Source organism: Phyllobates terribilis, unplaced genomic scaffold (genome assembly GCF_046119375.1).
Source record: "Phyllobates terribilis strain yellow unplaced genomic scaffold, ASM4611937v1 Scaffold_12__6_contigs__length_324123572, whole genome shotgun sequence".
Lineage (NCBI taxonomy): Eukaryota > Metazoa > Chordata > Amphibia > Anura > Dendrobatidae > Phyllobates > Phyllobates terribilis.
Genome location: NW_027362772.1, coordinates 181,393,405 through 181,408,610, shown reverse-complemented (window position 1 = coordinate 181,408,610; position 15,206 = coordinate 181,393,405). Strand labels below are relative to the sequence as shown.

Sequence of the window (15,206 nt, the reverse complement as noted above, 5' to 3'; positions counted from 1 at the left end):
TATGGCGTACACACCTCCGGATCCCAATGCATGGAATATGTGTATACGCCCAGTACAGTCATTGCCAGCTTCACGATAACCCACTTATTATTCGCTGCCACCACCGACCGAGTTTGAAATATAATACAGGCCTTTTCGGATGCCTGCGTTCTAGTAGCATATATGGCTTCGGGGGAGGGAACGATTACAGTACAAAAGAAACAGGACTACTACATTTTATATTTAATCCAAAAGGGAGGCAGTGTTAGGAAAAATATACAAGGATTTTACAAAGGGGACACTTACAGTACAGAAAATACAGTTACACAAAATAAACAGGATTAAAGAAGACTTACTATAAAGATCACTGAGACGATTCAGTATAGGTGGAGGGGAGGCACTCCAATTGGACCGTTATTAAACGTGACTCCTTGCTATATGAAATATATACTCCCGGCTGAAGGGGGAGGCTGGCCCACACACCCCCTGTGCTGACATCATGTGGGCTGGGCTCCAGCCTTCACATTTTTATTAAAATCGCTAACTTCTGGGATAACTTATCACTCGTTGATCGCAGAATCTTGCAAACAACGCCATCATTTCCATTATGAATTTTGCCTTTCTTTAGAGACCACACATGACATATTTGCAGTCTGCTATTTTGTTACTTTTGCGTTACCACTCTCTGGAGGGGCTCACAGCTACAGAAAAATAAGCATATTGTTCCTTGGCTGACCCTGTCACTAAAAATATAGGTCCCATTATTATCGGAACTTGAGATATTCCATATTCCGTATCAGCGCCTGCCCGGCTGCATATTGCAGCTGGAAATTGTTCTGGTTATTGCGATTATGTTTGAAGCCTAAGCGAGCTTTCCTCCTCACCCAGGTGTAAATTATTGCAGGCCTGCATCAGTGGAAACCTCGCATTTTAATTGGGTTGGTAGCACCCTTTGTGCTAGCATTTGCTTACAAGGCACTTCTCATGTGTGTATTAATTTGCATACAGACAGATGGTGGATTGTCAGCTCTTCTCCACTGACCAATACTATAGGGGAGGGGGGACAAAGAGGGGTTTTGGGAGGGAGAAATTCTTAATAATTTCTTAATATTTTTCTGACACGCACATATGAGACTGTTGAGTTCAGGACGCCGTTAGTCTGGACATCACGGTCTGTACTCGGACTGTGAATGTCAGACGCTTGAAACTGTCTTTTCTTAGTGTTTTAGTTTCCTAATATTCTCAGGATCTTAGTTTTGTATTAGCCAAATGGGTTAAAAACATTCTTCTCTGGGGATGTTCTGTGTTTTTGCCCTACATTTAGTGTATATGCCACAAAAGCTCCTAAGGAACATGCGGTCATGTCCATAGGGCTCTATTGACACAAAACATGTTTGGAATATTGTAATAGGTCACATTTTCATCCTCATCCAATAAAAACCATATTGCTTAAACAAACACGTTTTGCGTTTTATCATGGTATGGCTAACGGATGCCACTGGTATTCGTCAGAGCCACTGTGTAACATATACACCAGGAAAAACTCCCAACGTATATGTGTTCAATGGAGGGGTTTGTATTTTAGGGCAAATTCACTGATAAAATACATCTTAATACTAAATTATCTTAATATCAAATAGTACAGTTGTGGCCAAAAGTTTTGTGACTTCCACAAAGTTTGGTTTTCATAAAGTTTGCTGATTTGGTGTTTTTAGATCTATTAGTTTGATGTTTCTCTGGTTGCTGAAGTAAATTATAATAAACCGTATTTAATAAGTTATTACACTTTTATTGACAACTTCATCAAATTTATGTAAAGTATTTACAGTGAAGTCCCTTATTTTTCTAGACTTCTGACCTTCGCCTCAGCAGCTGGATATCAGCTTCTTGCCAAATCCTGATTGATGACCGCTCATTCTTGCTTAGTCAGTGCTTGGAGTTTATCACAATTTCTGTGTTTTTGTTTTTGAGGATTCACCACCGGTTCCCAATGAAATTGAGATCTGGGGAGTTTCAATGTTTTGTTCACCGAGCCACTTATCAATTTTGCCTTGTAACATTGTGCTCCATCATGCTGAAAAAAGCATTGTTCATCATTACATTGCTCCTGGATGGTTGGGAGAAGTTGCTCTTGGAGGACATTTAAATACCATTATTTATTCCTGGCAGTGTTCTTAGGCAAAATTGTGGGTGAGCCCCCTCTCCTGGATGAAAAGCCCCCACACAAGAAAGGTCCCAGGATGTTTTACTATTGGCAAACACAGGACTCATTGTAGCGCTCACCTTTTGTTCTTCAGACAATCCCTCTTCCAGATGTCCCAGTCTAAAGGGGGCTTCATCAGAGAAAATAACTTTACCCCCGTCCTCTGTAGTCCACTCCCTGTACTTCCTGTAGAGTGTCTGTCTGTCCTTGATGTTTTTCTTGGAGATAAGTGGTTTCTTTGCTGCTCTCCTTGTCACCAGGCCGGGCTTTTGCCCATTGTGAGTGCAGATGCACCGACACCTGCCTGCTGCCATTCCAGAGCAAGCTCTGCACTGGTGTTAAATCAATCCCATAGCTTAATCCCTTTATGAGATGGTCTGGCGCTTGTTGGAATTCATGGTCACCCTGGATTCTTCTTCATAGCAACTGTACTTCTCTCTTTGAATTGTTTTTTTTTGTGATTAAGTTAGTATTCATGGCATGGAATGAATTTGCAATTTTTTGCAATTCCTCTGACCACTTTTCACAACAATCTAGAGTTAATACTGATTGGCACTATAAAAACCGAAACAGCAAACATTTGTGAAAACCAAAATCAGTGTCAGTCTCAAAACCTTCGGCCACAGCTGTACACCTAGAAAATACCCTTAATAATTTGAGCTGGCAAAATTTCTCTTGAGGCGTTTCCAACTTTTATTTTATTCCAGCTTTTCCTCTTTGGCAATAAAGAAGTTACTTAGAGAGATGTCTTTAAGAATTCCTAATCCCTTTGGTCTTGTGCTCCCAGACATGCTATGGATTTGTTCTAATCAGCAAAACTAACATTTATATTCCTAATCGTTCCAGCAGTATTAGCAGCTGCGCCAATGCAACGCTCTGCAGGAACCACAACAAGTTCTTCTGTACCCAGTGAATAGGGAAAATAATAAAACACTGGGAATTATTCATCAAGGTATTAAGTGTCTACATTGTGCCATGTTCTGCCTCAGCTTGAGTTGGCACCATGAGTGCAATATATATACTGATTATTCAGCTCTGAACCTTGTATATTCACATGTTCTAATCCTTGCTAGGGTCAAAAAGGGCCACAAAATGCGTGGGAGGCAAATATGTGATTCATTTTTATAATAACAATTAGAGAGGTGACTGCTTATTTACCCCAATACGACATTGGTAATACCCCCACACCTATCATGTACCATGTATAATACTGATATGATCGTCTTTGTTTTTCCGGGTTAATGGATTTAACTTCAAAGGGGTTGTCCAGCGTTGGGGCTTGAATCTGCTGGCGGTCATGGGACCACAAGTATGCAGTTTGCATATTTCCAGCCACATTTCTACTAGACGTGTCTGGCCTCGCTCAATTTACTTGTATTGAGCGAGGCCTCGCACGTCTAGTCGGCATGTGACCGCATGTATGGAAATTGCGCACTTGAAGTCACACGCACGCCCACTCACGATGCTGGCACAGAAGAATCCTGACAGTGCACACACATCATGCTGTGAGGAATTACAAGTCTGCAACCACACAGTGACTGCAAACTTGAGCCCCAAGCCTGGATAACCTCTTTAAACTAACAGTATTCTTTGATACTTGTATTGTTCAAGATTATTGTACTTATTTTCTATTATGTATACCCCTCTTCACATGTAAAGCGCCATGGAATAAATGGCGCTATTATAAAAAAATAATAATAATAATATATACTGACCGGAGGGCTTAGGGTCATGCCTGGAGGCCTGGACTTGGGTGAGCTCAAAAGGTCCTTCTGCCCCACATGAATAATAAAGGTCGATACTACATCGCTTTTCCTTCATTCCCAGTACCCTATGTAGAATATAAATCTTCAGTTATGTCCAGTCCGACTTTCTCTATCTTACTACAGTGACTGTTTTAAAATCTACTTCATCTATAGTTCTGCTGTTCTAATTATGAGCCAAGAAGAAAAGTGTCCTCGGTCCTGTTCTACTGCTGCAGGCTCATGCTGTGAAGGGACTATCTTCAGAAGACAGCAGATGGGGCTTTGATAACTTTTAGTTTGTTCATGTGCATGTAGTTCCTATGTGTATTGCATTATGTGACCTCTCTGCGTCTGATTTGTGTAAATTTGTGACCTGTAGTCTCCCATCAATTCCTATACAATAAGAGAAGATAATGTTCACACACTGATGTGGGCAGGATTACTACCATGTAAGATGTAACAGGTAATGTGGTACAGGTATAATAGGCATACAAGTTAGACAAGAGGCAAAACATTGTATATCTAAAGGACCTATCACATATGCACCTGATGAAGCTAGGTGCGAAACGTGCGTCGGTTCCATTTTTCCGAACTGGTGAGGTCTCTTATATTCCACTGTGTATGCTTATTTATAGCAATACTTATATTTATATTCAGTCATATTTGACATCTTTCGCCATCCTTTGTCTGTGGTGTATGTACACAATTTTTACTATTCTTGGATCCAGCCTTTAATGAAGTATTCATTTTCAGTATTGTTGACTATGTATGTACTTTTTATGTATTCTATTCAATCCTTTTTGTACGTATTTGTCAATAGATGATGTCAATACTCACTGGTCTGTAGTATTTTTAACGCCTTAACATTGTATGTATAATTGTAATTATTTGCTATTGGATTAAACTTAATAAATTAAATAGATTTTCCAAAGATCTTGTGCATCGCACTCTATTGATGTCAAAAGTAGTAATAGTAGTATTAAATAAAAAGAAGACATCACCTGATGAAAAAATAGTAACTGGACAAGCCTCTAAGTAACCCCAGTGGAGAAATAGCATGACAGGAGATACCTGATTGCAGAATGGTGCTTGCCCACCTCAACAGATGTTTCGCCTTTGCTCCCTCCGGGGGTGTAATCTTCCATATTGTGATAATGCAGATGGCGGTTGCTGTATGTTCCAAGTAAAAAGTTAATTCTCCCGCAATGTCTGTGTACTGATCTTCTGAAATCTGCCACAGATCCCACCCCTGGTGTTTTTCGATGTACTTATGCTTGTTTCTCTTTACATCTTAGCCCTATACTCTTGCTCCCTGGGAAATGGCGGCTGTGAGCACGACTGCGTCCAGATCACTGTGGCTCATTACCAGTGTCGCTGCCGACACAATTATCAACTGAAGGAAGACGGCAAACACTGCGAATGTAAGTGGCATTAATGATGTGTGATTAGATATTACTGAGATTATCAGACAAGACACTAGCTGGACCACACTCGTTTTACAATGCCTTCATTTTTTATGCTAATTGTGAGCTACAGCATGGCACTCCATGTTGTCTTTTTTATGTGACAGCTCCTTTAAATCATAAGGAGCCTAAATCTGTAAACCATAATTGCACTTTAGGCCCCTATGGAGCATGCATGGTCTTTGGGAGATTAATGTTAGTCATGGCTCCCAAAGTGCCTGAATCGGTGAGTTTTTGCCTCTTTAAACTTGAACCCTTCATTCTCTTAACCCAGGTCACATGCATAGGTGCCAATATTCCATAAATCCTGGCTGTGCTCCTTATCCTTCTACTTTGCACCCCTAAGTGCAAACTGCTTTGCATGTATAAGTTTAAAGGGGTGTTCCCATCTCCAAGATCTCAATATGTAGCAGGTGTAATAATATTAGCAAATACCTCTAAATTAGAAATGTAGTATAGTTTTTCTGATTAGCAATGTCTTTTTCCTCATGTGCAGGCTTTGCAGGACCTTAGGTATCCATGGTTATGACCATCAGCAACTAGCTGTCACTGTATCAGTGGTTATAACCATGGATACCTAGTGTCCTGCAATACCTGCACATGAGGAAAGAGACATAGCAAATCAGAAGAACTATACTTCATTTCTAATTGCTAATATTATTATTATTATTATTCCATCTACTATATATTAGGATAGGATCTTGGAGATGGGACTACCCCTTGAAGGCTATAGTCACACATTCGTGTGAGTGGTACCATCTGAGAGAAATGGACAGATTTCATTCTGAGGTGTCATCCTAGTTGCTTCCATGTTTTTTTTCATTGCAGAAGGTAGACTCATTGGCTCTTAACAATGTGTCAGAAAGGAAACTTGTTAGGTCCCCCATGCCCTCCAACCCACCAACATTAGACTATTTGTTGCTAAACACCCGACTACCAGCCCTCTATAGTGTTTAACACCTAGACCCCAAAAAACGGACGTCACTAGGACGTGTCACCTGGCTGCAGCCGCTCTGAACGCTGTGCAGAAATGAGCCAGGCCGCACTGGATGGACAGAAGAGTTCTTGTTCTGTAAGGATCTGTGGGACGCAGTAAAGGAAAGGGTCCACGTGGCAATGTCCGATTTGTATTCGGTATTGCTTATTTTTTTACATCATTGGTTGGAAATGGGGTCGATCAGCAGGGGCTCCGGTGATTTTTCATATTTCCGCTTTTTATTAATAGCACATTTTCCTCGTTATCTCCTGTTACTTCTAATTACGCTGAACATTCGTTCTCCACAGGACAGACAGCAGTGGAGTTTAGATGGAGAAAGATCTGTGGAAAATTCCTCTTTAATAGATTCAATGTGTTTCCACAGTGAGCAACCCTTGTGCAACCAGGAATGGGGGCTGCATGCACCAATGTGCCAACGACGGAGGACGGGGGAAATGCTCCTGCCACCCTGGATACGGACTGGCAGCCGACGGAAAGACCTGTGAAGGTGCAGTATACAGAATCATTGGGGTCCCCATGTGACATCTGCTTCCAACAAATAATCCGAGGGGTCTCAGAACTGACAGGCCATAAAATGTCTCCATTTCTTGTGCGTTCAGCTCAGTGACGTTACATCAGATCCCCTGAAGAGTCGTGTAAGCGGCCCACTGCTGTCAATGGAACGTAAAACAGCCTAACGTTCAGCTACTCTTTTTTCCCTATGACAACACTTACTCTGCATTGCGGCTTAAGGCTGTGTGCCCACGATGCGTTTTTGGTGCGTATTTTGGTGCGTATTTGCAGCACGTAAACGCTCCAGAAACGCATTGCATACCTTATCCCATGACTTCCTATGACATTCTGCAAGTTCTGTGCACATGGTCAGGATTTTTTCTGCGCAGATTTTCCTCGCAGAAAAAATACAGACATGACCAATTCTTGTGCGTTTCTGCATGCTTATTTGCCTATACAATGCATTGGAAAAATGCATGGCAAAAACGCATTCAAAAACGCATGTAAAAAACGCATGCGTTTTTCTGCCAAGGAGATGCAGAAATGCTCAGGAAAATTTCTGCTTCATTTCTGCATCGTGGGCACTAAGCCTAAAAGTCTCCTCACCTTGTCATGCTTAACATGTCACTCTCCACAAGGAGAAAAGTTACCCCTTTTATCCCAGTCAGATGCCTCTCGCCCAGCCAAACCAGACCTCACACATTGCACTGATGAGGGGCAATACCCTGAAACACAGTGTCTGCAAATTGAGATTGTTTTTGGCTTTTACCCTAAGTCATGTGACAAGGCTCGTTAGAGAGTCGATATTGACTGTATGGTGTTTGGTGCCGTTCCCTTGGTGTTGGTGCGGTGGAGCGAGACAGGAGAGTCAGCAGGCAGTTTTAACAGTAAACCAGGTGAACTTTACTTAAACAGCATTCAAAACGGTTCACCGCCATAGGTGGTCTTACATGTTTCGGATGACCAAAGTTCCAAAAGACGGGTACATGGCGACAGACACAAGAAACGGCACATGAGGTGTGATAAACAGCAAGTGCAGCCGGAGCCTATCCTGCTGTCCAACCTGACTCAACGGAGTTTTTCTCGATCCCACCAGGGTGGCGTTCCCCCCAGCGGACCCCAACATCCCTTCTCTTTCTAACCTTCATGGTTTTGTAAGATGCCTGTTTTCCCATAGTCGTAGTCAGGGGATATGCTGCGTGTTCAGCTGCACCGGGGCCCTTCACTATCAGCGTCCTTCCCTGGTAGTAGTAGGTTTATTATTCTATGTAGTTGTTGTAGTAATGTCATTATTATTATTATTATTATTTTTGTTATTATTTGTAGTAGCGGTAACAAGACAACCGTGAGTTATCAAAGTAAGATATGAAAATTAGCTCTATTCTAGAGGGAGAAAACGATCTCTCTAGTGTCGCCCATTGGAGGTGTCCACTCCATTAGCTTAATATTGATGCTGTGAGGAGCCTCGCCACAGGACTTAAAGGGAATCTGTCACAGGGTTCTTCCTTCTCCATCTGAGAGCTGCATGATGTGGGAACAAAGACCCTGCTTCTAGTGAGGCATCAATTACTGGGCTTCTTGCTGTAGTTTTGATAAAATTACTGCATTATCTGTCGTAGATCTAGCAATACTCTGAATGCTGAGCTCTGTATAACCCCGCCCACACCACTGATTGGCAGCTTTCTGTGTACACTGTGCATAGGCAGAAATCTGCCTATCGGTGGTGGAGGTGGGGTTATACAGAGCTCATGAATATGGAGGACTACTTGGCAGCAGGTTTACTAATCCTCTAGTGAATATATTCTGCTGAATCAAAAAGTGATTTTATCAAAACAACAGCAAGAAGCCTAGTAAGTGACACTTCACTGAAATCCGGGTCTGTGCCCCAACATTAGAAAATAGCAAAAAGGCAATGGAACTTACCAGCCACAGGTTCAAGAGAAATGCACACCAGGACGCGGCCGCCCCCCCCCTGTAGGAAGGAGATGACACAGGTGCGGAATGCCATGAGCAATCGCTCTCAACCACTCACACTGGAGGAGTGACTGCCCCGCAATATAACTGCACCAGATGAAACCTGCAAATAGGGTGCTATTCACACTCGCGGCAACCGTGCCTGGCCGGCATCCTATTAAACGCCCTTCCTATTTGATTAGGCGGGATGCCCAACATCCTCTCCGTGCATCGCAGAGGTGCAATGCCCCCATTCACAGGGTCACCATTAGTGGGCCTGGCCACGCCCTGGCAGATAAAAAAAGTGCAAAAAAATATATCATATGAGGTATTAGTTGATATTTTGGCCAAAATACGTAAGCTCGCAACCCAAACGTCAAGGGTCCTCACGACTTTGCGAGTCCCTACTCTATCTGTGCCCCAACATTATGCTGCTCTCAGATTAAGTGGCAAAAACGTGGTGACAGATTCTATCTAAGGGCTCTTTCACACTGTGCATTGTCCCAAACTCAGTGTTCCCATCAGGGCTTACGTCCGAACCCACCTGCAAAACAGGATTTGGGCGTATGCGCCAACAGGGCCATTGACTATAACCGTGCCGACAGAGGCAACGTGTGCTCTGTCATGCTTCATTTTTGAGCATATAAGCCTACTGGAGGTGGACACTCAGACGCAGTCTACTACAGTAGGCGTATACGCCCGAAAATGATGCACGGCAGAGCTCACGTTGCCTCTGTCAGCACCTTTATAGTCAATGGCCCTGTTGGTGCATAAACCCGAATCCCTTTTTGCGGGGAAGTACAGCACCTTCCAACCCAGTGGTGTACCGCCAATAGCGACAGACCATGCGGCTTCTATGGGGTCTGTAAGTTGGGGGGGACCCCTCTCTGCCTCTTACTTTCAGCTGTATCGGCATCCTGGTCCTGCTCCTGAATGCCGATACAGTTGAAAACAATGATGGAGAAGGAGCCATCACCTGATGCTTCCTCTCCCATTATTCCCCCTCTGTGCTGAGCATTGCAGAGGGTCAGGAGACGCGCTGCAGAGACTGAAGAGGTGAGTATTTATTTATTTTTAATGTGGGTCCCATAATAATGTATGGAGGACTACGTGGGACCTACTATAATAAACTATGGTGGACTATATAGGGCCCGTAATAATGTATGGAGGACTATATGGGACCTATAATAATGTATGGAGGACTATATGGGGCCTATAATACTGTATGGAGGACAAAGTGGAACCTATAATAATGTATGGAAGACTATATAGGGCCGATAATAATGTATGGAGGACGATATGGGGCCCATAATACTGTATGGAGGACTATGTAAGGGCCATAATAATGTATGGAGGACTACATAAGACCTATAATAATGTATTGAGGACTATATGAGGCCCATAATACTGTATGGAGAACTATGTGGGGCCCATAATAATGTATGGAGGACTATATGGGGCCCATAATACTGTATGGAGAACTATGTGGGGCCCATAATAATGTATGGAGGACTTTGTGGGCCCATTATACTGTATGGAGGACTATGTGGGGCCCATTATAATGTATGGAGGACTATATGGGGTCTATAATACTGTATGGAGGACTATGTGGGGCCCATAATAATGTATGGAGGACTACGTGGGACCTATAATAATGTATGGAGGACTATATAGGGCCCATAATACTGTATGGAAGGCTATGTGGGGCCTATTCTGTATGGAGCACTATGTGGGGCCGTTATACTGTATGGAGGACTATATGGGGCCAATAATAATGTATGGAGGATTATATGTGGCCCATATTACTGCATGGAGAACTATGTGGGGCCCATTATACTGTATGGAGGACTGTATGGGGCCCATAATAATGTATGGAGGACTATATGAGGCCCATAATACTGTATGGAGGACTATGTAGGGCCCATAATAATGTATGGAGGACTATATGGGGCCCATAATATTGTATGGAGGACTACGTGGGGCCCATTATTCTGTATGGAGGACTATATAGGGCCCATTATAATGTATGGAGGACTAGGTGGGACCTATAATAATGTATGGAGGACTATATGGGGCCCATAATAATGTATAGAGGACTATATTGGGCCCATAATACTGTATGGAGGACTATGTAAGAGCCATAATAATGTATGGAGGACTACATGAGACCTATAATAATGTATGGAGGACTATATGGGGCCCATAATAATGTATAGTGGACTATATGGGGCCCATAATACTGTATGGCGGGCTATGTGGGGCCTATTCTGTATGGAGCACTATGTGGGGCCATTATACTGTATGGAGGACTATATGGGGCCAAAATAATGTATGGAGGATTATATAGGGCCCATAATGTATGGAGGACTTAATATGGGGCCCATAATACTGTATGGAGGACTACGTGGGACCTATAATAATGTATGGAGGACTATATAGGGCCTATAATACTGTATGGAGAACTATGTGGGGCCCATAATAATGTATGGAGGACTATGTGGGCCCATTATACTGTATGGAGGACTACGTGGGGCCCATTATACTGTATGGAGGACTATGTGGGCCCATTATACTGTATGGAGGACTATGTGGGGCCTATAATACTGTATGGAGGACTATGTGGGCCAATTATACTGTATGGAGGACTATGTGGGGCCCATTATTCTGTATGGAGGACTATGTGGGGCCCATAATAATGAATGGAGGACTATATAGGGCCCATAATACTGTATGGAGAACTATGTGGGGCCCATAATAATGTATGAAGGACTATGTGGGGCCCATTATACTGTATGGAGGACTACATGGGGCCTATAATACTGTATGGAGGACTATGTGGGCCCATTATACTGTATGGAAGACTATGTGGGGCCTATAATACTGTATGGAGGACTATGTGGGGCCTATAATACTGTATGGAGGACTATGTGGGCCAATTATACTGTATGGAGGACTATGTGGGGCCCATTATTCTGTATGGAGGACTATGTGGGGCCCATAATAATGAATTGAGGACTATATGGGGCCCATAATACTATATGGAGAACTATGTCGGGCCTATTCTGTATGGAGCACTATGTGGGGCCAATAATAATGTATGGAGGATTATATGGGGCCCATAATACTGTATGGAGAACTATTTGGGGCTCATTATACTGTATGGAGAACTATATGGGGCCCATAATACTGTATGGAGGACTACGTATGTAGGGCCCATAATAATGTATGGAGGGCTACATGAGACCTATAATAATGTATGGAGGACTTTATAGGGCCCATAATAATGTATGAAGGACTATATGGGGCCCATAATACTGTATGGTGGACTATATGGGGCTCATAATACTGTATGGAGCACTATGTGGGGCCCATTATACTGTATGGAGGGCTATGTGGGGCCATTATTCTGTATGGAGCACTATGTGGGGCCATTATACTGTATGGAAGACTATATGGGGCCAATAATAATGTATGGAGGACTATATGGGGCCCATAATACTGCATGGAGAGCTATGTGGGGCCCATAATAATGTATGGAGAGCTATGTGGGGCCGATAATAATGTATGGAGGACTATGTGGGGCCCATAATAATGTATGGAGGACTATATGGGGCCTATAATATTGTATGGAGGACTATGTGGGGTCCATAATAATGTATAAAGGACTATGTGGGCCCATTATACTATATGGAGGACTATGTGGGGCCTATAATAATGTATGGAGGACTACATGGGACCTATAATAATGTATGGAGGACTATATAGGGCCCATAATAATGTATGGAGGACTATATGGGGCCCATATTACTCTATGGAGGGCTATGTGGGGCCTATTCTGTATGGAGCACTATGTGGGGCCATTATACTGTATGGCGGACTATATGGGGCCAATAATAATGTATGGAGGATTATATGGGGCCCATAATACTGCATGGAGAACTATGTGGGGCCCATTATACTGTAAGGAGGACTATGTAGGGCCCATTATAATGTATGGAGGACTTCATGAGACCTATAATAATGTATGGAAGACTATATAGGGCCCATAATAATGTATGAAGGACTATATAGGGCTCATAATAATGTATGGAGGACTATATGGGACCCATAATATTGTATGGAGGACTGCGTGGGGCCCATTATTCTGTATGGAGGACTATATGGGGTCCATAATACTGTATGGAGGACTATGTGGGACCTATAATAATGTATGGAGGACTATATGGGGCCCATAATAATTGATAGAGGACTATATTGGGCCCATAATACTGTATGGAGGACTATGTAAGAGCCATAATAATGTATGGAGGACTATGTGGGGCCATTATACTGTATTGGGGACTATATAGGGCCCATAATAATTTATGGAGGATTATATGGGGCCCATAATACTGTATGAAGGACTATGTGGGCCCATTATACTATATGGAGGACTATGTGGGCCCATTATACTATATGGAGGGCTATGTTGGCCCATTATACTGTATGGAGGACTATGTGGGGCCTATAATACTGTATGGAGGACTATGTGGGCCCATTATACTGTATGGAGGACTATGTGGGACCCATTATTCTGTATGGAGGACTATGTGGGACCCATAATAATGTATGGAGGACTCTATGGGGCCCATAGTACTGTATGGAGGGCTATGTGGAGCCTATTCTCTATGGAGCACTATGTGGGGCCAATAATAATGTATGGAGGATTATATGGGGCCGTAATACTGTATGGAGAACTATATGGGGCCCATTATACTGTATGGAGAACTATATGGGGCCCATAATAATGTATGGAGGACTATGTGGGGCCCATAATAATTTATGGAGGACTATATGGGGCCCACAATACTGTATGGAGGACTATGTAGGGCCCATAATAATGTATGGAGGACTACATGAGAACTATAATAATGTATGGAGGACTATATAGGGCCCATAATAATGTATGGAGGACTATATGGGGCCCATAATACTGTATGGAGGACTATGTGGGACCTATAATAATGTATGGAGCACTATATGGGGCCCATAATAATGTATAGAGGACTATATTGGGACCATAATACTGTATGGAGGACTATGTAAGAGCCATAATAATGTATGTAGGACTACATGAGACCTATAATAATGTCTGGAGGACTATATGGGGACCATAATAATGTATGGTGGACTATATGGGGCCCATAATACTGTATGGAGGGCTATGTGGGGCCTATTCTGTATGGAGCACTATGTGGGGCCCATTATACTGTATGGAAGGCTATGTGGGGCCATTGTTCTGTATGGAGCACTATTGGGGCCATTATACTGTATGGAGGACTATATGGGGCCAATAATAATGTATGGAGGACTATATGGGGCCCATAATACTGCATGGAGAACTATGTGGGGCCCATAATACTGTATGGAGGACTATGTGGGACCTATAATAATGTATGGAGGACTATATGGGGCCCATAATAATTGATAGAGGACTATATTGGGCCCATAATACTGTATGGAGGACTATGTAAGAGCCATCATAATGTATGGAGGACTATGTGGGGCCATTATACTGTATGGAGGACTATATAGGGCCCATAATAATTTATGGAGGACTATATGGGGCCCATAATACTGTATGGAGGACTATGTGGGCCCATTCTACTGTATGAAGGACTATGTGGGCCCATTATACTGTATGGAGGACTATGTGGGCCCATTATACTATATGGAGGACTATGTTGGCCCATTATACTGTATGGAGGACTATGTGGGGCCTATAATACTGTATGGAGGACTATGTGGGCCCATTATACTGTATGGAGGACTATGTGGGACCCATTATTCTGTATGGAGGACTATGTGGGACCCATAATAATGTATGGAGGACTCTATGGGGCCCATAGTACTGTATGGAGGGCTATGTGGAGCCTATTCTCTATGGAGCACTATGTGGGGCCAATAATAATGTATGGAGGATTATATGGGGCCGTAATACTGTATGGAGAACTATATGGGGCCCATTATACTGTATGGAGAACTATATGGGGCCCATAATAATGTATGGAGGACTATGTGGGGCCCATAATAATTTATGGAGGACTATATGGGGCCCACAATACTGTATGGAGGACTATGTAGGGCCCATAATAATGTATGGAGGACTACATGAGAACTATAATAATGTATGGAGGACTATATAGGGCCCATAATAATGTATGGAGGACTATATGGGGCCCATAATACTGTATGGAGGACTATGTGGGACCTATAATAATGTATGGAGCACTATATGGGGCCCATAATAATGTATAGAGGACTATATTGGGACCATAATACTGTATGGAGGACTATGTAAGAGCCATAATAATGTATGTAGGACTACATGAGAC

At 42.8% G+C, this 15,206-nt stretch overlaps 1 protein-coding gene across 2 annotated transcripts in view; it reads left to right on the top strand.

The window, feature by feature from the left end:
* The window catches only part of MEGF6 (multiple EGF like domains 6), a 536,046-nt gene that overhangs the window by 455,171 nt on the left and 65,669 nt on the right, over window positions 1–15,206 (top strand). For both annotated transcript variants that reach the window (XM_073656500.1, XM_073656501.1), the window contains 2 exons: window positions 5,223–5,348; window positions 6,752–6,874. In XM_073656500.1, coding sequence (XP_073512601.1) covers window positions 5,223–5,348; window positions 6,752–6,874 — 249 coding nt within the window. The remainder of the gene's footprint in view (window positions 1–5,222; window positions 5,349–6,751; window positions 6,875–15,206) is intronic.